Genomic DNA, 26,711 nt, shown 5'->3' with positions numbered 1-26,711 from the left:
CATGGGAGGGCTTGAAACAGGGAAGGCAGGTGATTGAATGTGCAGTTAAAAATCCCAACCCTCTGGCCGCTGAGTGGAGAATGGAGAGTAGGGGCGGGAGGGAAAAAGGAGAGACCAGCGAGGAGGCTGGAGAGGTGGTCCAGGGAGAGGTGATGGGAGCAGAAACAAGTGGAGTCAGAAACAGAAGCAAATGGCGTATTCCTGAGGGTTTACAGAAGGTGGTTCTAACATAGTGGGGATAGCGCAGCCGTGACCCTGCTCGCCTGGGAATCAAGTTCTGGGTCCTCTCCCCAGACACCGCCCTTTAAGGTGGGCCTTCCTCCCCACTGGGCTTCTCAGGCAGGCTGAACAGGAACCCCCACCTACTTCTCTCTGAGTGAGGGTGTGGGCGTTACCAAGGAGACCGGGCGAGACAGAGACCCTGACTGTGGGAGGAGAAGGGTGATTGAGTGTAAGGCCCCCAGAGGGAATGATGATGTGTTTCCTCCTCAGAAAGGTTTTCCCTGACCGCCCAATGGTGCCTCCCCTCCCCCTCCATCCCTGTTTATCCCCTTTGTAGTCCTCAAGGCAATCTCAAAATAGCCCCTTTGTTTACTTATTTACTTATTATTTTCTTAGACTTGTTGTTTAAAGTCTGTCTTGTGGACTAAAATCTAAGCTTCATGAGGGCAGACTTGATAGGCACTCATGGATGGATGGATAGATGAATGAATGATGCAGCCAGGAATCCAATATTGAACCAGACAGCCCAATGGTTTAGCTCTCTGATATTGAAAGGGAAAAAACATGGATGGGGGAAAGGAAATCTTTTAAAAAATCACTGGGAGGAAGGTCCGCAAAATAGGGGACCATCCTGGTACCTGCCTCATGGTGCTTTCATGGGGTTAAATGATATCAAGTGCCAAAGCCTCAGTGCCCAGCTCAGCAGGCAGTGAGCCCTCGACAAGCAGCTCTCAGGAGGACGGGGTAGAAGGCTGTCTTTTTGTCCCTTTTACCTCTCCCCTGGGACCCGGGAGGCACCCACCCACCCTCTGGACCAGCTCCATCCTTTGTCCAGTTGTAGCTACAACTGCCAGGTGCCCCAGCACAGCCGTGAGGGAAAGCACCTGACCCTGAGAGAGGGTCCTTCATGGAGACGCACCCCAACTGCAGGGGAAGTGGAAGCTTTTATTGAAAGGTTCACGTGCTCAGCATGGAGTCCGAGATGGAGTCCCAAAGGCCTCCGCCCTGGAAGGGACCTTCCGCCCCTGCGAGTGGGGGGCTGACCGCGGACCAACTGTTGGCCAGGACGGGCGATGGCGGGGTCCTTTCTCCGGTGGAGGCAGGTGGGGAGAGGGTCGGCAGGCCGGGGAGGGACCTGTTGTGGGGCTGAAGGGACTCGGGGTCGGGGACTGTCCGGCCGAGCCTTCCAGGGCTGGTTCTGCCTCCTCTGGGGCCGCAGCGTCTCTGCCTCCTGCCACTCAGGCGCTCAGCACCAGAAGGTCCTTCGAGGGCAGAGTAGAGAGCCAGTTAGCGGGTGGACAGCTTCTGGCTGCAGCCTCGGCAGGTAGTCACCTGCCTTTGGATCAGGCAAGTCACATTCGGGAAGCAGTAGCTCGACAGCGAGGACACTGGGGTGCCAGGGGCCTGAGGGTCACCCTGGCCATGTCATTAGCTTGCAGGGGACCTCGGGCAAAACACTTCCCTCCCTGCTCCTCATCTCCTTTCCCCCAAAATAAGAGGAGCAGGTCTGAGCCTCTCTCCATACTCTTTCAAAATCCAGTTCTCGTCATTAAAAACAGCTACAGCAAAATAAATAATAAAAATAATAGATTTAACCCGCAGAATGAAATAAATGCCCATAAGTCACACTGGTACAAATAATCGAATAAATAAATAAATGGTGGGGAAGGGACAGCTCTTCCTTACAGCAGAATTCCAACTGAAGGAATTCGAGAAATTGAAAACCACCACTAGGCAGACAGCACAGTAGTAACAGTTGCTGGCAAGAACCATTCATGAACGCCAAAACTAGTGGGAGAAGGTGTGATGGAAAATAGAATATTTGCATAGTCTCAAAGGATCTCCCCATGAGACGGTTAGTAGTAAATTGAAAAATAGTAACTTAGTGGAGAAACCTGACAGGAAGCACCTTAAACACGTGATCAAAGTCAGCGTCTGTAGGAAGAAGCTGCCTGGTATGGCACATGGGTGAGGGCACAGCGTCACTTTGGGGGCATTCTTTCCAGAAATACATAGCTTCAATCTAATCGTGAGAACACGTCAGTCAAATCCAAATTGAGTGACGTCTTCCAAAACAGGCCAGACCAGTCAGAAATGCCAAGGTCATACACAAAACACATGGAAAACTGAGGAACTGTCCCAGGTTGGAGGACACTAAGGAGGCGTGACAACCAAATGCAAAGTGGGATCCTGAACCGGTGCTCTACGGACCTCCTGATCAAAGCCATGTTTCAAAATAAAACTCTAGGAAGATTGGAATAAAAAATCAGGAAATGTTCTAAGTGGTCATTTCTGGGTTGCAGATATATCTAGGAGGATAAACATGTTTTTGTTTAATCTTTCCTGCATTTCCCAAATTTCAGATACTGAGCACATGTGGTTTTTATTTTTTAGATGGAAACAAAGCCCCTACATTTGAATTTTAAAGCATTTGCCATGATTATCACTAGCAATTACGTCAGGAATATTTACCCAAAGGCTCATCTGCCCATTGGCTGGAGAGTTTTGTAAGGACCAGGGTTATAGGTTTTGTTTACTGCTGTATCCCCAGCCCCTTGCATGCTGTCTGGTACACAGCAGGTGCTCAGTAAGAGTTGTTCCAATGAACCACAGCACACTTCCACTTTGGGCAAACCCCCTACTGTTCTGAGCCTCAGTATTCCCATCTGTAAGATGGGGGCAATGACATCTGTCAGGAGGACTAGATGGGCTTGCGCATGTGAAAAGTTTCACTTAAGGCTTCTTAACAGCTTTGTGTCTAATTCCCTCAGCCTCATCCTTTGAAGGAAGAGGCTCCTACTGTCCTATCCTTCCCTTCCCTTCTCTTCCTCTCCCCTTACCTCCAAGACGTCGATGTCTGCATTGCTGAAGTCGATGTTAAGGATTTTGGGGAGAGGGACACCAGAGCCCAGCACAGCTGTGGGGGAAAAAGTTAGCAACAGTCAATGTGGCCAAGAGGTGTCAGCCTGTGGAAAGCCACCAGTATTTGCACGATACTGTGGTTCTACCGCGACAACAGCACGGGACTCACATCCCAGCGCTGCCTCTTACTAGCTCTGTGACCTTGGACAAGTTACTTAACTTCTCTGTGTTTGGCTCCCTTATTTGGAAAATGGAGTAATGATTGTACCCAAATGATCCGTTTGTTGTGAGGATTAAATGAAAAAAGCGTGTGTGCGTGTGCGTGTGCGTGTGTGTGTGTGTGTGTGCGTGCGCGTGCGTGTGCGTGTGCGTGTGTGTTTAAGTGTAATTTGGTGCCTGGTGCCAATCACTATTGCTCCATAAATACTCACTAATTTCACTGTGTTGGCTTATTTTTCTATTTGGAGTCCAGAGTTTCCAGTTCTTGCTTTTCTGTCCCCAGGCCGCCGTCCTTGCAGCGACTCCTGCCCAGAGCCCACATCTCAAGCCACTGCCTGCGGAGCTCTGAGCCTCCCTGAGACACTGTTTGGATGCCACCTCCTCTCTGAGGCTCCCTGCCCCTCAGGCCAAGCACTCGGCTCCTGTTGGAGCTCCTGGATGACTCCGTACAGAAGCCACGAAATATTAATTCTGTTTCCACGTCTCTGCCGGTGTGAGTCTCTGGCAGACAAGGACTGTGTCCCGGCATCACCCAGCCCAGGGCCAGGCACAGGGAGGGAACGATGCCTGCCGGATGCAGGCGTGGAAGGACGCACGTGTGGCCCCACCAAGGACCGCGTGGGCTGTGCTGTTTGCGTTTAGGTGGTCAGAGCCTAAGTAGACCGGCCGATTAATGTTCCAAAACAAGACAAAGTGATATCGAATGAAGAGAGGAAACGAGGAAGGGAGCAGGAGAGGCAGTGGGGGAGGCTGGGTTAGCTGAGGTTAACACTCTAACCCCCGCAGGACTTCTCAGAGAGCGGAGGACATTGTGAAGGTGCCTCAGAGGAATAGATTCCGTATTTTCCAGACTTGCTTGTCCGTGGAACCCTTTTCTCAGAGTATCTTTTGGGACTAGTTTTCCATGGAACCCACTTTGGGAATCATGGATCTAATCCAACCTCTCACTTTCTAGAATGGTGCGTTGCATTCTAGGGAGAGGGAGGGACTTGCTGCCTCCCGGGGGCCCAGCCAGGATGAGCGTCTCCATCTCCTTCTCCCTGGTCCGCCCAGCCCAGCCCGACCCAGCCCGGCCGGGCTCCCGCCTCATCCTCTCCTGCTGGGAACGTGCATGGGCTTTGTGACCGGCAGCTTCCTGTGATGGAGACTCACCCTCCTCCTATGACAGTTCCAGAATAAGGGTGGAGAGCTCCCAAAGGAACCCCGGCCAGTACAGCTGATGCCAGCTCTCCTCCCCTCTCCCCTGAAGCAGAAGTGGGGAGCGAGAGAGGCTGGAGCTGAGCAGCACGAGGCTTGGGCACCGGTTTCCCACCCTAAGGGGGTTACTCAGTTGAAGGCGCATCATTGGCCCCAGCCCCAGGGCCCCCACAGTGCAGTAGCCCCGAGAGGCAGGACCCTGTGCTGTCTATTCCATTCAGGAAGCTGGGCAAGAACACCCTCCAGCCGATCATGTGGCTGCGTAGGAGGCAGACTGTGTGGTGGGAGGTTGTAGATTTCGGTAAGAGCAACGTAAGCTTTATCTCTAAGACTGAACACTTTATAATAACAGGGAATGCATGTAGTCCCTGTGTAGGTAAAAATAAATACATGATTCAAAACCAGTCAGGAACAAAACAGTGTGAGTATACTTCACGGTACTGAACCATACACGTAACAATAGACGGTAAATTTTCTGTTATATGTATTTTACCACAATTAGCAATCCTATACAATAAAAGCGTAATATGCTAAGTGTCTGACTGATCGGTGGACTGTTCTGTCAACCGCTTGACCAGTTGCTATGATGCACACTGACCATCAGGGGGCAGACGCTCTGACCAGTAGGTTAGCTTGCTGCTGGGGTCTGGCTGATTGGGACTGGGAGAGATGCCCCAATTGGCCATGATCAACCCCGATTACCGGCCAGGCCAAGGGACCCCACCCGTGCATGAATTCATGCACCGGGCCTCTAGTAAGCATATAAAAATAAATCAGGAAATATCTTGGACTGTATTGGGGGAAAATAGAAGAAGAGTTTAGGAGGAAATATACCCAAACGTTGAGATTAATTGCTCCGGGAGGTGAAATTGTTTTAAAACTGATCTGGACTTTCAGAATTTGATATAAATAATCAGAAAAACAAAAACAATCCACCAAATAAGAAAAAAAAATACAGCTGAAGCAGCAAATAAGGGAGTTGTTGGAACCTTGTGGCAAAACTTGCATTCACAGGCTTAAATAAATAAGCTTAGAACGAAGCTCTCAGAATTGCTATTGAGGTAGACTGGCTGTGCATCAAACATGCCCAACAGACCAGTAGGCACCTGGTCCCCAGGCCATGTGCCCCCGGGAGGCACAGGCACCCGCTCTCACCGTTCATGGCGGGCAAAAACGCCAGGTCGAAAATCTTCCCCACCAGCATCTCCATGAGGCCAACCTGCAGGGAAAGAACGAGAACTCAGCCCCGGCAACGGTGCACTGGGATCCCTGAGGGCTCCTTCAGGCCCTGCCCTGTGGCCCACAGGGGAGGCGCTGAGCTGCTCTGGGGCAATCTGGGAGGTGGCAGTCAGACGCCCTGTGACTCCAGAACCACTGAGCTAGACAGCTCCAAGGGGCATCTGTAGAATGGGGAGGCCCAGGCCTCAGGCAGCGGAGCCCTGGTCCAGGGCTACCGGGGAGGCTGGGACTGACAGAGGGCCAGCTCTTCCCCAAGCGGCGCAGAGCGAGGGGTCTACGGGGACTGTTCGAAAACCACGATAGTGTCACTGGAGGCCCTTGGGTTCCCGTCCCAGCACAGCCTCCATGGGACTCTGAGGAGGTTCACTCACCTCTCTGACCCTCAGTTTCCTCATCTGAAAAGGGGGCCCGCAAACCCTGCTTAGAAGGGTGCTGTGAGGAGTGTGGGCAGGTCATGTGAAATGCCTGGGCTTGGGCCTTTTCATATTTGGTCGCTCGTAGCTTCTCTGAGCCTGGGTTTCCACATCGGAAAGTGGAGAGCATAGCCCTTCCCTCGTGGGGCGGGCAGCCTCGTTCCTATAAGGAGAGCCCCGGCCTGGCCTAGGGCCCTGCGGTTCCACAGTGACAAGAGCACGGGACTCGCATCCCAGCGCTGCCTCTTACTAGCTCTGTGACCGTGGACAGTCAGTCACTTACCTTCTCTGTGGCTGGCTCCCTTATTTGGAAAATGGGCTAATGATTGTACCCCAATGATCAGTTGGTGGTGGGGATTACATGAAAAAAGCTTATTTGTTTGTTTAAGTGTCATTTGGTGCCCGGTGCCAATCACTGTTGCTCCGTAAATATTCACTGACTTCACTGTTAGCTTCCTTTTTCTCTTTAGAGCCCAGAGATTCCAGCTCCAGCCCCAGCTGCCGGAAACCAGGTGCGAGGCCTGCCACTCCTTCTCTGAGCACCAGTCTCTCCATCTAGAAAATGAAGCTGGCCGTCCCAACTCCAGGGGTTAGAGCTGTTTGGACTTTAAAAAGCTCAAAAAACGGCAACACAATGGGTATTTGACTATTTCTGCGCATGTGGAAACCACCCAAGCTTGTCCCAGAAAGCAGGCGTCTGTTTCATTGTCAACTTATGAAAATAAAAAAGAGGGGCGTTTCTGAAGCTTTAACGAGGGTGGGGACCCAGGAATGAACAGAGTGGAAACAGGACCAAACCCTAGAAAAGGGGGGGTCTCGGATTAGAAACGCAGAATTCCAGAAAGCGGGGGGTGAAGGGAGGTTAGAAATGAATCCAAACCTGTTTGTTTTACAGACGAGGAAACTGAGGCTCAGAGGGGGGTGGTACGGCCAAGGTCATAAGGGAGTCCGTGGCCAGCCCGAGCCCCCTGCTCCAGGAGAAAGGGGGCCCATGGGATGTGTCTGGCTCCCTCCCCACTCGCCACTCTGGAGTGAAGGGGTTTGGGCCACGCAGCCTCCCTGGGGCAGGCAGTCAGAAGGGGCAGCACCACAGGCAGAGCTGGAGCTGTGACTCTGTGCTCTGCCCCTCCCTGGCTCGTGGGCCTCGGTTTCCCCATCTGTGAAATAAACGCTTTGGAGTTCAGACCCCCCGCTCCCGCCCCCCCCGCCCCCCCGGCCAGTCTCCAGCCAGTCTCACGGGAATGCCATTCCCAGAAGATCGCACGCCAGGGCCTGAGCTTGGTACTTACATCAAAATTGCCCACATTTGAGGTTCTGAGGTTCAGGCTAGTCCTGCAGACAAAGTAGACAGCCCATCAGAGGTAGTGGTGGCCTGAATCGTGGGGGGCTGCACGGCACTAAGCTATCAGAAGCCCCCCCCCCAACCAGAGCTCACAGGAGGGCCTCTCTTGGCCTGGGGGCAGTGAGTAAAAACAGTGGTGGTCTCCAAGTATTGAGCGTGAACCATGTACCAGACACAATGCCAAGGGGTTATATACCACATACACAGGCTCAGAGGGCAGCAGCACCACCTGTGAGCTGTGTGTCTTTGGCCAAAGTACTTAACTTCTCTATGCCTCAGTTTCCTCCTCTGCAAAGCGGGTGGATGCAAGGCCTAAATTCCAGTGAAGCCCTTAGAACGGTGCCTGGCACATAGCAAGTGCATGTATACATGCGCGATCATCACTATCTTGTTTGATCCTTTCAGCAACCCTGTGTGCGGGGGTGGGGGGGGGGTGGGGGGGGGGTGGGGGGGGGAGGGCTGAGGCTCCAGGGTAACTTGCAACGGCTACTCAGGAGGGAGAGCCCAGGACTCGAACCCTGAGCCTGTGCTCCTGGCAGCTGTGCTATTCTGAGCAGGGAGGCCCGAGGCCTGGGCTCAAGGTTTCTCTCTGCACTAGGAGGGCCTCAGTCTCTGCACCTGAATCCCACCTGCAAGCTGACAATTTCACCTGAGGGAGGCTGGACCAGACCCGCCCCTGGGGCAGAATCATTGGAGCGTCCAGCAGGAGAGAAACAAATATTTTATTCCTTCCCAACTTCCCCTCCCATCTCCCCACAGCACCTAGCTCTTGCCTGCCCCTCCAAGGTTGCCTGTGCTGCCCGCACTGCCGGACACCCCAGCTCTTCACGCAGCCCTTCTCGTCCAGGCCTCAGGTCGAACATTACCTCCTCACACACCACACACCCCTGGGCAGCTCTGATTGGCATCTGATTATGAGTAACCCCAACTGTGGGGCTTGATAAATGTTTGTTGTAAGAAGAAAAACGTATGAACTGGGCAGGTGCTGACGTTTGTATATTTCACCTCATTTATCACAAAGTGGGAATAATCATAATACTTACATAGGCTGGGCCAAGAAGTAAGTGAACTGAGACACATTTGGGGCCCAGCTCAATGCTTGGCACATAGAAAACACCCAATAGATAATAGCTGTTATGAGGATCATGGCGAGTCCTGTGAGGTGGGGGCAGTTATCTCCATGTTCAGGTAAGAAGACTGAGTGCAGAGAGGTGGGGCCAGGTGGCCTGGGTCACGCAGGCTGTCAGTGGTCACAGTGGGATTGGGAACCATGCTGCTTGGCTGCAAAGCCCGTGCTTGCAACATTCAATGCAGCTCCAGGCCAGACAGACCACGGTCGGCTCACAGCCCTTCTCTGTGCTCACTGAGTGGCCCTGAGTAGATACATCCTCCTCTCTGAGCCCTAGTCTCCTCTTTAAAACAACAGCCCTGACTCCGGGGGACCGTTGGGAGGCTAAGCAGATAGGTGCCGGGTGCAGAGCCCACACAGCATCACCACCTGCATTGTGATTGGGATTGATGATGTTGTGATTGGCAGTAGGTTCCTTCTACAAGCTTACGGCTTCACCCTCCCTGCCTGGCTCATGCCAGTGGCTTTGCCATCACAGCCCGTTTTTACCTTTGCAGCCTCCTGGGTGTAGCCAGCACTGAAAGCCATGCTAGGAGACCTCTAAGCCCTCCCCGGCGTCCCTCCGTGAGCTGGCACCAGACACGGCAGCACCGAGGAGGACTCTCTGATGGGCAGGAGCCCGAGGCCGCAAACCCCCTTACTTGTCCAGCTTGGCGTCGATCAGGAGCTTATTGTCCTCCACGGAAAACGAGGCCAACAGTTCTGTGTCCTGGAGGACAGGGAAGGAGAGTGAGACGTCACTGCCATCGTCTATCGGCCACTGCCTGCTGAGGGCTCCAGGGTGCCAGGCCCTGGCTAGGTGTTCCACGAACACTGAGCATAAAAACAGGCTGTTCCCTGAGGTTTTGGTCAAACCTCCCTTTATAAGCTGACACCACCAGTAACCTCAGCATATAAGAGATTTCGCCCACGGGAGAGGAGGGGCTGGGAATAATAAATTGCCCTCCTTAATTACTGTCCACTAGTAAGTCACAGCAAGGGCTGAGTGAACACCTCTCAGAAAGGCAACTGTCACAGGAAGCCAGCGATTGGCATAGGTGTATCTCCCAGATGTCTCAGAGCGGGTGGGGGGGCCTGCAGCCTAGGAAACCTGCTTCAGATGAGCCATTGCAGATAGGATTGGGCATTATTGCTGTCAGTCAAAATTGCCCTGTTTCCCCCACCCCCATGGGAGGGCATGAAAGGTCCAGAGGGCATGAAGCCTCGTTGTAAAAAAATCTGTCTGCTTCCCTGTCTCCGTCACCACTCCCCGCCCCCCCCGCCCCCGCCACACAATAAAATAAAATAAGTTGGTCTTATGAAAACAATGAAGCTCCTAACAAATTCAGCTGACATTATTAGTAATAACAATAATGATGATCATTGGGATGATGGAGAAGAGGCTCTGGGTATATATGGGAAGAGACCTACTGGGCATGCAGATCAGTCCATCCTTCATGAGGAAATGGCTTTTGAACTGAGCCTGGAGGGTAGGTACAATTTGGCCAGATGATAAAGAGGGCATGAGAGTGGTCCAGGCAGTGGGAAGGGCATGTGTAAAACCCCGGGGCAGGAAGAGTTTGGCATTAGAAGGGCAGACAGGAGGCCGAGATTAAGGAGATGACAGGACTCCAGGAGGCTGGAGTGGGATGGAGCCAGGCCAGGCAGGGGTAACGGGCTGGCGAGGACTCAGGGACTGGGGCAGTGGGGAGTCATGCAGTGCTCCGAGCTGGATCAAACAAACATTTGGGCTGTTGATGGGGAAATCTCCACACAGTAGGGACTAGTCCACCAGCGCTAAGTCAGGGGCAGCCAACTCCACTCACTGGGTGAGAATTAGCCTTTTGAATCTCTCATCTGGCAATGAGAGGCCTCTCCCCACACTGGGGCTTAGCATGCTCCCACCTCCCAGACTAGGCGTGGCTCATTTGGTCTTGAGCCCTGGGCAGAGAAACTGGGAAGACAGAGCAGATAAGACAGAACCCAAATGTATGAGTCCAAAGTTTTAATCGGGGGGGGCGGGGGGGCACTCCATACAACACATTCCTTTGACAACTATTTACTAAGCACCTATTATGTGCTGGACCCTATCTATGCTAAGCTCTGGGATCCAGCAGCGAAGAAGACAATTCGCATTTTTGTCCAGCAGTAAACTAGCAAACAAGCGCAGGTTCATATAATGTCAGATTAAGGATACAGACAAAGTAAAGCAGGGGAGAGAGAGAGTGAAAAGTGAGGGAGAGGGAGAGAGAGAGAGAGAGAGAGAGAGAGAGAGAGAGAGAGAGAGAGAGAATGGAAATGGTGAGAATATTTTGGACAGGTGGACCGACAAAGAGCTCTCTGAGGAGGGGAGATGTGTGCAGAGACCTACAGGAAATGAGGGTGTGCGCCATAAGATATCTGGAGGAAGACGATTCCAGGCAGAGAGAACAGCATGTGCAAAGGCCCTGGGGTGGGACTGTGTTGGAGGGAAGATTGAGGAGCTGAAAGGTGAACAGAGCATGTTCTGGAAGGATGTTGTGGGCCATTGTGAGGGGATTGGTTTGTTTCAGGATAAATAGAGAAAGCCTTTTGTGAGAGGAGCAGCATGATTTTATGAAATAGTTGTCAAAATTGCATTTGTATCTATTCCCTCTTATGTACCAGGTACAAGAGAGTTAGAACCATCTCTCTAGCTCCCCCTTTCTCCAATATCTGATAGGAAGCATAGCACATAGAGGTACACAGTAAATATTGTTGAAGGCATGACCAAGGCCTACTCTGCCAGGCACTGTGGTATACAACCCGTGAGAATAATAACAACCAACACGTTGGGAGCCCGTAGGAAATATCAGGTGCTGCTCCGAGCATCTTAATAATGCCCTGCTGCCTTACCCACGTGGCAGAGGGAAAAGTCAAGAACAGAGCGAGGGAGTGACTTGCCTGAGCTAGAAGCGCTAAAGACGGACTTGGCTCAGGTCATCTGGCCCCATAGCCAAGCCTGTAGTCACTGTGGTGGGGACTATGAAGATCTGAAGGAGTCTGTGGACCCCTGGAGAGCATGTGCCCCCCCCCCCACACTCACCACATCGATGACGCAGATAGTGGTCTCGACGTCATTGGGTTGGGACACCATGATCTCCGAGGTGGCAAACACCTTGACCAGCGCTTTGTCCTGCTGCAGCGTCACTGAAGGCGGGTTGGGCACTTGGATCCTGATGGTGAGCGGGCGGGACTCGGGGTACTGCTGGAACACCTGCGGGGAGACCCCGGGCCAGACTGAGCGGGCCCCCGCGGAGCGGGAGGTCTCACACTGGCTGCTTCGGGTCCAACAACATCACTGGAGTGTGACAAATCGCTCGTAAAGGCTCCAGCCGGCTGCTGGATTTGAGCAAGGGCTGTCCTTGTGACAACTGAGGTGATGATGCCAGCAGAGACTTAAGCTCAATGCCCAATGCCTGATAATGCTCAAGCCTGGCACTGCCTGCGATGGAGCCACCGGAGCATTCACAATGCCATCAAATTGCCGCATCCATAGGGTACTTTTTCATCATGTTACAGAGGAGAAAACTGAGGGGAACGCCAAGCAAGTTGACCAAGGCCAGCAGAAAAGTGGGGACTCCAGCCCAGGTCTGTGTCTCTCAGAGCGTAGGTCCTTCCTCCCTGTAGATGCCCCAACTGGGGTGAGAAAGGCCACAGTTTGAGGTGTCTCACAAGAAAGTCCGGGAGGTGGGGGGGGGAGCAGGGCACCCCCACCCTTGTGCTGAGTGTCTTCCCTTCAGCTCCTGGGGGAGGGGGAGGCTGCAGATAAGGAGACGCTCCTGCCTTACATACCTTGGGAATCAGGGCTCCCAGCGTGGCCGTGGTGAGTGGAGGAAGTTCTTCAAACTGCAGGACAAGAAGAAGAGTCATGCGAGCCCCTGAGGCTATGGGGACAGACAGGAGTTGCTAACATGGTGATTAACTTCCTCAGAATCTCTGCAGCCAGTGGGGGCATCTTCTCCCCCTTAAAAACCCCTGGGGAGGCCCTACCTATCTAATGGCAGCCACCATGTAGACCACGGTAGCTGTTCTGTGGTTAAATGGACAAGACTGGCCACTTAAGCTTACCATAGGCATGCCTTAGTCTAAGTCTAAGGCTTAGAGGGAAGGAGACAACTCTTTGTCCTCTAAACATGCAATTCTTTAATAAAACAAAGTGGGCATCAGTGAGCCACATGCATAACCAGTGTCGACTAAATGCGTGATTCTGCGATATCCCTGAACCACTCCACTGCGCTGTTGTTTACTTAATCTCTTCTTTTTTCCTTTTTATTTATTTATTGATTGATTGATTGATTTCAGAGAGGAAGGGAGAGGGAGAGAGAAATAGAAACATCAATGATGAGAGAGAATCAGCGATTGGCTGCCTGCTACACGCCCCCTACTGGGGATCAAGCCCGCAATCCGGGCATGCACCCTGGACCAGAATAGAACCTGGGACCCTTCAGTCCGCAGGCCGACGCTCTATCCCAGTGATGGCGAACCTATGACACGCATGTCAGAGGTGACACGCGAACTCATTTTTTTGGTTGATTTTTCTTTGTTAAATGGCATTTAAATATATAAAATAAATATCAAAAATATAAGTCTTTGTTTTACTCTGGTTGCAAAGATCAAAAAATTTCTATATGTGACAGGGCACCAAAGTTAAGTTAGGATTTTTCAAAATGCTGACACGCCGAGCTCAAAAGGTTCGCCATCACTGCTCTATCCACTGAACCAAACCAGCTAGGGCTTAATATCTTCTTTAATTCGACTAACTTTTTAACACCTCAAATACTACAGAGTGGGAAGCCAGTATCCCTTGACACAGATGGCAACTGTAAAACCAAAGGCAATAAAAACAGAACAATGCCCTACTCCCTGCGTGGGTGTTGTTGTCTGTGGAGGGCTGTGGGTGTGTGTCCTGTTCCCCCCGAGTTAAAAAGAGGACACTTACAGGTGCAAAAGAGGGTTAACTACATCCTGGCACAAAGGGAGGCTTTCCTCTTAATGGAATCAAAGAGTGACATGAGTGGTACGGTGGTTTTTTAGAGAACATCTTGTTCTTATGAGATATATACTGAAGCTTACGGCGTGAAATGTCACATCTCTAAAAACTCAAATTGTTCAAACAACAGGTGATGGGTACATAGGTGGCAGATGGACGGATAGCTACAAAACGAATATGACAAACTATTAACTATGGAATCTAGGTGAAGGATATTTGGGCACTAATTGTGCTGTTTTGCAACTTTGCTGAAGGCTTGAAATTTTTTCAGAAGGAAAGGTTTGGAGAGAAAATGAGTCCGGAGCATACCCACGAGTGTTTTATTCTTATATATCTTTTAGTTACTTAGTGTGAGTGCTTACCAGGTGAAAGGATTCTAAACATTTACATGGAAGTACATATAAATGTATGCATAGTATGCTTTTTACGAAGGATTGGAATAAAATTAAATAACATGGAATAGTGAGAAACTTTCTCACCATATGGTTTGATGTTGTTTAATGCCATGTCTGTGAATCACCTAAAATCTTCCTAGGCACCGTGCTTTGGTAAACACGGACATAACTGATACACATCCATGAACTGGAGATGAGTCAAAGGGTGGACTGTCTATAGTTCTCACTTTACAGCAATTTCCCCAAGGCCATGGGGACCATAGGATCAATTGGGAGCTCTTTGCTGCCCAGCCTGCCCCACTCCCAAATGGGGCCACGACTCACCATGCCATTGGTGATGTCAATATTCAGTGCCCCATCCTTCTGCAGGAGAGTCAGCACTGAGCCCAGGAAGTTGGCAGAAATGGCCAGCTGGGAGTTGGTGTTGTCGCCCATGGGGGGCAATTCTGGCATCGTTGGCCTGGGAGCCTTGGCTGGACGCCCCAGTGGATAGTCGATGAGCCCTCCTCCAAGCTCCCCAACCACAGTCTGGAGAAACAGAAAGGGTCACGGGGAGGGGTGCAGGGAGGAAAGTTGAGGAAGAAGGTTGAAGGCTAGATGAGGCCCTCTGCCTCCAGGCAGCCTTCCTTGATTAAACCCACTGGGTCTGAGTGACTCTTTCTTATGGCCTGAGATCTTCTTCAGTGTGTGATGGTAGAGGGTCTCTGCAGTTCCCACTTTATGACCATTTATCATTATAGCCATGGTATATTGCCATTTATTTTAAATACATGTATGACACAGGTCCTCTCCCCACCTCAGTCCTGCCATATGAGTTAGCATGTTTATGCACCCACACAATACGCATTAGTGTATGTACTCTCTAAAGACTAGGCTCTTGTCCATGGCCTACAAGATACTGTGTAGTCTTCCCCGGGGGCCTCTCCACCTCATCTCGAGCCACTCTACCCCTCAGCCCCGCCTCTACAGAGCAGCCACTAGGGCCTTGTCAGTCCCTGCCACCACCTCAGCACCCCCACCATGGTGCCTCCCACACACTGTTCCCTCCCCCACACGCTCCTCTTGTATGTTCCATTCATCCGACAGGTCTCAGCTCAAGTGTCACCTCCTTCAGGAAGCCCTCCATGATCTCCGTGGGTATGTCAGATCCCTGCTGTAGGCTCTAATAGCCTGGGACCCTCCTTCACAGTGCGCACGAGCTATACCTGTACCTTTGTTTGAGTGATTCTTGGATGGCCTGTCCCCTCCAATAGACTGCAAGCTCCATCAGGACAGAAATTGTGCCCTGTGCACCACTGCAACTCCAGCCCCAGCCCAGAGCCTGGCATACAGCAAGTGACCAACAAGGAGCTCTTGAATGGCTAGAGTTTATGCATATACCGGGTGTGCATCTATTCGTGCGCACAGGGGTGCTGTGTACATGAGAGCAGGGGTGTGCACCTGCGCCCTGTATCTGATGGGGCACGTGGGGAAGCACCTGTGTTCGTGCGGCCCACGGGAAGTTTGACTGTGTGTGCGCCCCCTGCACAGTTAGCGACCAGATTCAGTGGTGTGCTGGAGCTCACCAGCTCACAAGAGCCGAGTCCACGCATCTCTTCCAAACTCTGTGTTCAGTGAGTCAAGCAGGCAGCTTGAAATTGGCCGTGGTGGGAGTATTTATACCATGGATAGCAGCAAACCTTAAAAATCAGGCTTTTTCTTCCTAATCATGAGAGCTGGCTGTTAATGATGACCAGCACACTGCTGGCCAGGTCCATTTCTCCAGGAGACCCAAGCCCAAGCAGCAGTGCTAGTAGTTAGAAGCCAGATTGCTTGGGTTCAGATCCCAGGTTTACATGTATTAGCAGTGACCTTGAACAAGGGGTTTGACCTTTCTGTGCCTCAGTTTCCTCAGTGAGAGTGCCTACCTCAAATGGCTGCTAGAGGTCAGATTAGCAATGCGCTTAGTTCACAGTAAGCACTTAAGAAGTGCTGGCTGGGACTGCGTTTTTTAACACGGCTCCTAGAAGGGCCCGACCTACTCGCAAAAGGGTCTCCTTCAGACGTTGCTTCCCAGGCACTCAGCAGAAGCCTGGGGGACGCCCCTTCCCTCCCCTGCCTGTAGGGAGAGGGCCACCTCCCCTCGCCCCGAAGTCCAGGCACTCACGTTGAGGTCCACCTCCAGGAATTCGCCAGTCACGAGCGGGAGGCTGGAGAAGGTGTACTGGACGCTTCCCAATATCCCCAGAGGGATCACAGCTGCGGGCAAAGGTGGGGGTCACAGGGAGGTACCCTCACCCTCCCAGGCGCCTTCCCTTCTTGTGTCCCAAGGCAGCAAGGCTCCAGCTCCAGGCACCATGGAAAGAGCAAGAGTTCTGGATTCAAATCCCAACTCTGCCTCTTCTTTGCTGTGTCTAGACACTGAGCCTCTGAGCTACAGTTTCCTCCTCTGTAGCATAGGTTTAACATCACTCCGAGACTATATTGGGGGGCGGGGGGCGCAGGGGCAGTGAGATCCTGGGTATGGATACGCTTTGTAAGTTGCCAAGTCCTGTGCACTGGGCAAGAAGCGTTAGGGTTTCCGCCATGTTGTGCTTCATGGGATCTGGCCGTTCTCTGACTGCTTGTGACGAATAGCTTCACCCTCTGGGCTCTTTCTCCCTTGGTTCTGGCCACAAATGGAGTGAGCTTTGCCTGTCTGCGAAAGCCAGCCTCAGACGGCCTGGAATCCCAGAGACATGGGCCCACACCAGAGGGGGCTGGCCCTGTGTGGCTGCAGAGCTGTGCCCGGCACAGCGCGGTGCCACCTTTCTGCTGTGGTCCGCACGGACGTGCGCCCTATGGGGCCGCTGGCCCTCAGGAACGTTCACTCAGAAATCCTGGGTGGGGGTGGTGTTGGAGCCTGGTGCTGAGAACCTGGACAGTGTCCCCGTGTCTCCTGCCACTCCCTCTCCAGTCCCTCCGTGGGTTGCAGCCAACCCCCTCACTGTAGAGAGGTGGGAACGGGAAGAGTCCACACACCTGCCAGGCCAGAGCCAGGGCTCCAACCCAGCCTCCTGGCTCCTAGTCCAGAGCCCAGCCCCCTGGGCCCGGGGCAGAGCCTCCATCCTCTGGGACTTTGTGGAGGAATGTTTGGGGGCAAGAGGGAAGTCCAGGTAGACTGTCCCTCGAGGCATCGGTCACACAGCACGCAAGGGCCTGTGCTCCACCTCCCTGAGTCCTCCTCCCAGGCGCTGCTGCCCCAGGCCTGCTGGGCTGGGCCCGGGTCAGGCACTGGTGGATGTGGGGCCGACTGAAACAAAGCAGAGGAACTTACAGTTCACGAGACCCAGCTGGTCGTTCACCAGGCCCAGCACGACGTCCACAATGGGGCAGAGCTGGGGGGGAGAGAAAGCATGACGTTCTGGGGACCGTGCAGGGGGCGGCGGAGGGCGTGCACGGATGACAACTGCAACGGAGCTGATGTTGACTGACCTGCTCTGTGCTTGGCACTGTCCTCCCCACAGCCCCACAGGGAAGGCTCTCTCATAATCCCCATTTTACAGACAGGAAAACTGAGACCCAGAGAGGTGATATGATTTGTCACACAGCTTGGAAGTGCCCCAGCTGGGACTCAAACTCAGAACTGTGTGATCCTCAAGCTCCACCTCCTTATCCCCTCGCCAATCTGTCCCTCCGTGATCCTCAGGGTTGACCCAAGAACATGCCTCAACCCCCCGGTGCCCTCTGGGCCGCCTGCATGTCCGCAGCGATGGAGGCGGAACTGCGGCCCCTCGGTCTAGGGAACGTCAGTGCTTCTGGCTCCCCGTCCCAGGATAGGTTCTTACCAAGTCAGGGAGGACATTGGCCAGGACTCGGTTCACTAAGTTGTCCACAAGGTTGGGGAGAAGCCTGAGGAGAGAGGAGCAGGATGAGGAGGGGCTCCCCCAGCTGTGCACACTCAGGGGCCTAGCCAGGCTCTGTCTGAAGAGAACCTGTCAGTGCTGGAAGCTGCTCTGAAAGCTGGAAGGGCCGTGGCCCTTCACCCTAGACCAGGGGTCGGCAAACTCATTAGTCAACAGAGCCAAATACCAACAGTACTTCTTCAAAGCAGACTCGCCCAGGCCGAAAACCGACTTCTGCGCATGGGCCACGAAGTTTCAATCGCACTGTACGTGCGCGCCGCACGTGGTATTTTGTGGAAGAGCCACACTCAAGGGGCCAAAGAGCCGCGTGTGGCCCGCGAGCCGCAGTTTGCCGACCACTGCCCTAGACCTAGCTGGACGGGCTAGTCAGGCAAATTGGGGACTTTTAATTCATTCATTCACTCATCCATCCACGCACTCATTCATTTACTCATTCAACAAACAGATGTTCCTTGAGCTCTATCTACAGCGGGCCAGGCCCAGGCGGGGATGTTCCTGATTTCTAACTGCAGATGATGTTCCTCCTGCTCGGCCGGCCGGCCCTCTTCTAACGGGCTGCTTGTTGCAGCTTCGCATAATCTTCCCGAAGGATACAGAGACATCTCCAAATTGAGGAAATGGAAAAAAGGAAAGCAAAACGGTGTTTATAGCACGCGCCCGTTTGCATTAAAAGGAGGGTGGGGAGTAAGAATCTACATTTGTTTGCTTCCTTTGCACAAAGGAATTGGAAGGGGAGCTTGGTGAGAAGGGGGCAGATGGGAGGCAGGCTCCTCACTCCATGCCTTCTGTCTTTTTGTCTTTCTGAACCATGTGTTACCAACTGTATTTCCCAGTGAAAATGTGAATTTAGAACTCTGTGAGGTTTCCGTGTGCTGCCCGCCCCGCCTCCCCTCACGGAATACCAGGGGCCAATCTTCTCTTTCCTACCCACCCTGGAGAAGAAACAAAGACTCAGAGAAGCTCACATGAGTCAGAAATTCTTGGGTTCGAGTTGTACACTGAGTATTTCTGCTCCCAGAGCTTAGATAAGATGAGAGCTGGGGGGATTGGGCCAAGAGATTGGTAACACAGATTGGGGGAGGGGCAGGGCCAGAGGCCTCAAAGAGGAAAGCTGAAGAGGGCTCCCCCCAGATGAGGGCCAGGGAGTGAAAGAAGGGGCCTCAGTTCTGAGCTGCCCTGATGTGCTCTCATCCACGCCCATCCCCCGGGGGGAGCGTGCTGGCCACACACACACACTTGAAACCTCTCTGGTCAGAGGGTGGGGATTTGGCCCCCTTGTGGGGAGGGTGTAATGGAAAAAAATTCACCCCCAACCAAGTTTGCACTGGACAGAGCCCATTGGGAAATTTCCTCTTGAATCGGGGCACTAATGGACACAAAACCTGTTAGACATATATATTCAGAAACTCTTAAAGCGTGCCAGATTCTGCACTAAGGCTTAACATTCATTATTTCAATTCTGAAAGGAAAAAGAATTGCCCCCGTTTAACAGATGAACAAACTGGAGTTCAGAGAGGGCAACAGAATTGCTCAACGTCACACAGCAAGGACGAGTGGAGCTGAGATTCGAACCACAGGATGCTTCCAGAACCTCTGCTCCTAACCATCCAGGCGGCCGTGCCACCATCCCCCCAGGTGCTCCGCCGCGCTGGTACTCACCCTCGCAGCAGCCTGACTTTGATGCCCCCCAGGAGGGTGTCGCATCTCTCGATGACCAGCCTCGGGTAGCCGGTGCGGTCCATGGTCAGCCGGACCTTGGCCGTAATGTTCACCTCCACTGCGATGTCCAGGAAGCCAACGAGACTGGAGGAGACCATGAGGCCAGGGAGACAGAGCGTCAGCCCAGCCTCCAGGCAGCCCAGCCTTGCCCAGCCCTGCCTGGCACCTCTCACCCTTGCGCCCTGCCCCTTGCTATTATGCGTCGATCGTGCTCCTTGCTCGTGTATAGGGATCCCAAGCCAGGGGACTTCCCTGGTTCCCAAAGTTACCTGTGAACAAATCTATGTCCCTCCTCAGTCTGCGAGAGCTCCTAAGGCTGGGGACAGGGGTCTATAAATGAACTCTACATACGAATTTCGGTTTCCAAGGTGAGCAGCCAGTGGCCTAACTTTATAGGCATGACCTCAATCCGTGGGGAGAAATCAATGCAAAAGTCCACCCTGAGGTCCTCTGATGAGCACCCCCCAGGTGCAGGCAGTCTTCAGGGAGGCAGATGCCCGTGGCCACAGCCACGAGGAAAAGGAGGTGTCAGCATGCCCATTGCAGGTAGAGACACTGAGCTTCAGTACATTAGGGGACTGGCCAAGGTCACACGGCTTAGGGAGTCCGGATTTGAACCCAGGCTGTCACCTGGCTCCAACCGCCAAGATCTTAACCACCTCGCAGACCGACCTCACTGCTGACAGGGACCTAAAGATGGCCTAGCCCAGCGGTGTAAGCCATGCACCGGGTGGTAACACATTAGACCTTATTAGCCCCCCAGTTAAGGACAAAGAGGCTGACATGTAGGGAAGGGAAACAACCGCCCAGGATCTCCCAGCCGGGACATAGGATGCTGAGGGCACACACCTCTTCCCGTTGATGGCCACGCGGGTGTACAAGCTCAGGTAGACGCCCACGCCGGGCAGGAGCCGGATGGACACCCGAGGGAGGGTCAGCTCCACAATCCGCAGCCTGCACGGGACCAAGAGCAATGAGAGGACAGGGACCTCCGCTGCTGGCCATGCCACTCATCTTGGGGGTGCCCTCCCTCACACGCCCCTTTGTCCTGTTCAGTCCTCCTGACTCTAAAGAGACCTGCGGTTTGTGGGTAGAACTTGGAAAACAGAGAATAAAGGCAACAGATGCCGTGACCCCTCCTCCCACTGCCCAGAGACCCGCTCGACATATCCATGTATTTCCTATGACTTTTTAAAATTTAAAGATGCCATTCCTTTGGCTTGTCCCTGCCCCTCTTTGCCTGGTTTCCTTCTACACATTCTCAGATTTCAGCTCAAGGTCCTCTTCCTCCAGGAAGCCCCCCCTGCCTCCCCACTATACACATCCTCATTTCTCCATGAACTTCTTACCACTGAGGCAACTGGAGGGTTATTTCCAGGCGCCTTTATCCATGGCCATAAGGACAGGAGGTATGTCTTTTCTTGGCTAGCCATGGGGCCCTGTCTCCAATGCCAACACAGTGCCCAAACCATAGCAGGAGTTCTAAATATTTTTGAATTAAATAGCGAATGTGAGGAGGAAGCTGGGCAGCGTTGAAATTATAATATATACAGGGTAGGGGAAACGTAGGCTTATAGTTGTTCATATGGAAAATAATACAATAATTAATAAATAACAATACAAGCATAAACTCTGTTTCATGTACTCACAACTGTAAACCTACTTTGGCCCCACCCTGTATGTATGATTTTAAATCCTTGGGCTTTTTCCATCTAAACTATGTTACTATGACCATTCTACAGGTGGGGAAGTTGAGACTCAGACAGAGGAAAGGAATGGTCCAAAGTCACACGCAAGTATAAAAGGTTGAGCTGGGACTCAAATTCAGGGCTGTTTAATGACAAGACCCAAAACCACCAAACTTGAGATTCTCAAGACGTCCAGTCCCGAGGTTAAGCCCTGAAGTGTCCAAGGCTCTGAAGACCATCCCTCCTCCAACTCCAGGTCTAGAGGTGATCACCCCTGTTTGGAGATTCATCACAGGGGACTTGATAGGGAGATATTGGCCCCTCCTTACCCCGTGATGCCTTGCACGGTGCTCAGGATGCCTCCCTCGCCGAGCACGCCCAAGACACCCCCTCCTCCGAGAAGTCCTCCGTCACCAAGAAGACCACCTCCGCCAAGCAGGCCGCCTTGGCCCGACAGGATGCCGTTGGTTGCCAGCATGCCACCAGTGCCCAGCAAACCACCTGAGCCCAGGGCCCCGGTGGCCACCCCGGGTGGGATCTCTCCTGGCCGCAGTTCTCGCCGGTGAAGCCGGCCAACGGACGCTGCCCCTTCGGCTGACTTATACCGCCTGAGGCCCCTGTGGCCACCGGGTGCATTCTCAGCCGTGCGGTAGTCGCCATTTCGGAGGTCTCTGACGTTTCCATCAGACTCAAGGATCTCACCGTATCGGTACTTGCCCCCGAGCTGAGCAGTGTTGTCGTTGGTTTCGATGTGACCGTACTTGTAATTACCGCCAAGCTGTTTGCCGTTCGTATACTTTGGGGGGGGGACTCGGACATGGAAATCATTGTAAGGAACACCACCAACACCTCGGGAGTAGTCCGTGCTTCTGTAGTCATCGTAATAGTGTCGGCCACCACCCAACAGACCACCACCATTACCACCCAAGAGGCCACCACCACTGCCACCCAAGAGGCCACCACTGCCGCCCAACAGCCCCCCACCACTGCTGCCACTGCCGCCCAACAGCCCCCCACTACTGCCACCCAGTAAGCCTCCTCCAACTCCACCCAACAGGTCACCGCCACCCCCTCCACCACCACCACCACCGAGCAGGCCCCCCAGAAGACCACCTCCCCCGCCACCGCCACCTCCACTGCCACCAAGCAGACCCCCCAGGAGAGGCCCACCACCACCGCTGCCAGCTTTGCCCATGGGCACCTCCCTCAGGGCTGAGTGGAGGACATCGCTCTGTTCCAGGTTGCTGGAAATGGCTGCGGAGAAACAAAGGTGTGTCAGGGGTTCCACCCTTTCTCCACCTCCGGCCCCCAGGCACCACCTGGGAGCCCTGCTTGGCTCTCTGGGCCCCCGTTTCCCATAGGTAAAATGCCCAGGTCAAATGGGAAGATTCCTCCAGTCCCACCAGCCCTGATGTCCCGGGGAGCTCATTAGCTGCTGGCTTTGACCTGCTCACACATTCACTAGATTTCAACAGCATTCAGCCAAAACTAGATAAATTTGCTGCCTCACCCTCCCTTCCAAGTGTTCCACACTTTATAGCTCAAAAACCTACTTCCTCCTGCATTATCCCAACTGACTCTTGGGAAATAGTCAAGGCCAGAATTATTGTCTCCATTTGATGGATAAATGAAGTGAGGCCTGTGACACTCAGATAGGAAATGACCTCATTTTTATTCTCATAGTAGCCTTGGATGGGAATTGGGAGATTAGAGGCAGGAATAATTATAGCTCCCAGTTTTGAGAGCTGTCTATGTACCGGGAGTTGTGTGAAGTTTTCAAAAGATCAACTTATTTAATTCTCATATCAGTCCTCTGAGATGGGAACTTTAATTACACCATTTTGCAGATCAGTAAACTGAGGCTCAGAGACTTCAAGTCATAGACTTAAGGTCACACAGTCAGTATTTAAACCCCAGGAAGACTGACTCCAGGACTCAAGCTCTTACTCACTGCTCTCTACTGCCTCATGCATAAAGTTCCCAACATGGTGTTTGGCACATAGTAGGTGCTCAGGAAATAGTAACCAAAAGGAAAGGGGGAAACTACAGCCCAGAGAGAAGTTACCTATCCATCTGATATGGGTAACTTCAGAGTAGGCAGGACTGCCCTGCCCACCCCAATGCCACACCTACCCCCTTCAGGGCTGGACTCACCATGGCTCAGCACATCCTTGTTAAACCTGACGACCGTTTTTATTCCTTGGCCACACACAGCTGCCACAGACAGAGCAGCCACACACCAAACCGTCCACATGCTGGCGCTGCTTCCCTGCTGGAGACAGTGCATCAGATGGCGGTAGCCGGCCATCACCTCCCTGGCCAGCACATAGAGCTGGGCACCTCCTTCCCAGAGTCATATCAGGATCCTGTTTATCGAGGATCTATTATATACCTGATACAATGTGTTAGATTAGAAAGCAGAGTTTCTGGGAAAGGGATCCCAGGTCACACAGTGGGGCAGAGTCCAGAATTTCGGATACCACCTTCTGAGTGTTTCAAACTGAAATTAATCTGGAGATACAAAGCAGACCCATTAACTGAACTGCCCCAGAACATGGATGTTTGATTATCTCCCAAGATGAAATTTTTAAATGAAGCTTCAGGGAGAGAGGTCATGAATATCTCAACCAAAACAGCAAACTGACAGCAAGCAGGCTCTGGGGAAATCTCTCCAGCATCTACCCCTTTATTTACCTACCCACCCATCCATCCATCCACTCAGCCCTCTACTGCTCCAACCATCAATTCTCCTTCCCTTGTTCATCCATCCATCTTTTCACCCATCCTTGCAGCCATCCTACCATTCATTCATCCACTCACTCATCTACTCATCCAACTGTCCATCTCCCCTCTTCAATCATCTTACCCATCTATCCTTCCATTCATCCATGATACAGCCAGCCAACAAGCCAGTCATATATCCATCCATCCATCCTTCCATCCTCCCATTCATTCTTCCATCAGTCCATCCACTTATCAAAACATTCACATAGCCACCCTTCCATGCTTCCAGCCAGCCAGCCAGCAAACACCCTCTCCCACCTCTTTGCCGAAGACAGTTGTATAACCATCTGGTTAAGATAAAGGGCTCTGGATCTTTGGGTGTAATCCTTAGGCAAGAGACTTTACTTTTTTTAAAAATCCTCGCCCAAGGATATTTTTCCATTGATTTTTTAGAGCGGGTGGAAGGGAAGGAGGAGGGAGAGAGAAACATCAATCTGTTGCCTCCCACAGCTCCCAAACCCAGGTCACGGATCGAACCTGCAATCATAGTCTGTGCCCTTGACAGGGAATCGAACCCGTGACCCTCTGGTCCATGGGCCAATGCTCTAACCATTGAGCAGCCAGCGAGGGCAAGACTTTACCTTTTTGAACCGTTGTTTCCTAATCATAACACATTGCCTCAGGTGTATAACAGATGCTCAATAAACAGCATCTAGTGTTATTATTTTGGGACCAGTATCTCAGACCTCTAAGAAGTGGGTCTTAAGTTATGAGATAAGGGCTGTGACTGGAGCAGTGAGGCTGCATATGGATGAGTTGGTAAGCCTCTAGGAAACTTTATTTTGCTGCCTTCATGCCATCACCCACTTCTCTCACTCCGTCATCCCAATCTACCCATTCACCAGCCTCAGAGAATCACCGCCTCACACCTGGGCCAAACTGTGACATTGTTGGCCCCAGCCGCCTCCACTTACTCACCCTCTTTCCCTTTTCCCTGCTCCCATTTCTCTTGAAGTTCACTCAGCCCCCAGGTTTTTTCCCTACTCCCACTGCTCCCAGGAGCGTACCAGAGGCACTCATTTACCCTAGAATAAGAAGGACTAATGTGTGTAAGAAATTTTTCTGTCTTCCTCACCTCTTCCTAACCCCACTACCCATAATTCTGTGTTCACACCTTCAGTTAGTGAAGGGACTTCTGGCATCAGCAAGCAGCAGACCTCAGCTTCCCCCTGTCAACCTGGACACTGAAAAGGGAACAGACCCCTCCTTACCCCTGGGAAGTCCCTGCAGCTCAGTCCTGAGAGGTCCCGTTCACTGGTCCCTCTGCTTTGCGCTGAGTCTGGTCACAGGCCCCTTATATAGCAGCTAGAGCCGGAGTCCAAATCCAGAGAGGGAAATACCGTATAATTATAAGAGACCAGACAGATTTGCTCTGCAAATTGGGCAGTGAGCCCCAAAACCACAAGGGTTTGCGGTTTGTGGCTAATTCCAAGAGCTGTGTTCAGCCCTGGATGGTGTCACATGAGCTGGGGTTTATCAGCCCCTGGTGTAGGCATATTCCTGGAGACCCCCCGCTAGGCCCCTAGATGGGTAAACTGGAAACATCCCCAAATGCATCCATCTAATTTCCAGCTCTATGGCGGGCACTGCTCTCTCCAGATGGCCTGGGCAGGCAGGATGTGCCCCGACTGGACTCAGCATCAGGCTCAAAGCCTGCTCAATCCCCGTCTCACTGCATGATTTTGAGCCAGCCACTTCCCTTCTCTGTCCCTCTTGTTACTTCCATCTGTTAAATGGGTATGATACCCACCTCACAGGACTGGTTTGAGAATTCAGGAAGATGTATATGGATCCGACTTTTCAAATTTGAGGCTGGTGTGAAAAGAACAAACAGTTGGGGTTTTTTGGAGCTGCAGGCGTTCTCCCTGTAATTCGTTATGAAATGTTCGCTCACACATGCAGCAAAGTTGAAATCATTGTACAGAGAACACCCATATACTTGTCACCTTATACCCACCAGCTACTTCTAGCATTAAAACTGTGTTATAATTCCTTTACCACATATCCATGCATCCTTTTTTATGTATTTCAACGTAAGTTGCAGACTTATACTTCAACATGTCTGCTATTAAGATTCTTTCCTTTAAATGTAAGATTTACATACAGTAATATTCACAAATCTTAAATGTTTATTTGTGGAGTTTTGGCAATGTTACACAGCCATGTAGCCCACAGCCCTATCTCAATACAGAGCATCTCCATCACCTCAGAACGTTCCCTCCTGCCGCTTCCCAGTCAATACCTGCTCCCACTCTCAGAGGCAGCCACTGCCCCCTTCAAGGCCGCTGGGACCCAGCCCAGACCTCTTCTTGGCACTCAAGGCAAGTCTGCCTTCCACACTCAGCCCTGCTTCTGCCCCAGCCTCCTGCCTCTGGGCCTGTGGTTTGAAGACAGTGTCAGGAACAACCTGGCCTCAAAAGGATGTGGGGAGGGGTGAGTGACTTAACCATGCAACGTGCTGAGAGCAGGGCCTGGCGCACAGTAGGTGCTCAGAAGATGGCATATGCATCCTCATCATCCTGGGCCCTCGCTGGCTCCTTGTGGCGGCAAGTCTCCGAAAGCCATGAGGGGTGTGAGGAGGTGCCTCAGCCCGGGGCCTGGACCCCCTTATGCCCCACCATCTGTGGG

At 52.4% G+C, this 26,711-nt stretch overlaps 1 protein-coding gene across 1 annotated transcript; it reads right to left on the bottom strand.

Annotated features, from left to right (window-relative positions):
- Positions 1-1,460: 1,460 nt before the first annotated feature.
- Positions 1,461-23,553, bottom strand: BPIFB4 (BPI fold containing family B member 4). The gene is made up of 16 exons (XM_059707574.1): positions 23,454-23,553; positions 22,491-22,553; positions 21,629-22,148; positions 20,461-20,565; positions 19,552-19,695; positions 17,815-17,878; positions 17,304-17,364; positions 16,155-16,246; positions 14,333-14,536; positions 12,416-12,469; positions 11,667-11,837; positions 9,265-9,332; positions 7,442-7,484; positions 5,656-5,719; positions 3,063-3,139; positions 1,461-1,484 (listed from the first exon to the last, which is right to left on the bottom strand). The coding sequence occupies exons 1-16, from the start codon at positions 23,551-23,553 to the stop codon at positions 1,461-1,463; spliced, it is 1,854 nt and encodes a 617-aa protein (XP_059563557.1).
- Positions 23,554-26,711: the final 3,158 nt, after the last annotated feature.

Source organism: Myotis daubentonii, chromosome 8 (genome assembly GCF_963259705.1).
Source record: "Myotis daubentonii chromosome 8, mMyoDau2.1, whole genome shotgun sequence".
NCBI classification, from domain to species: domain Eukaryota; kingdom Metazoa; phylum Chordata; class Mammalia; order Chiroptera; family Vespertilionidae; genus Myotis; species Myotis daubentonii.
The sequence above is the reverse complement of the archived record's forward strand: the minus strand, read 5'-3'. Positions and strand labels throughout refer to the sequence as shown.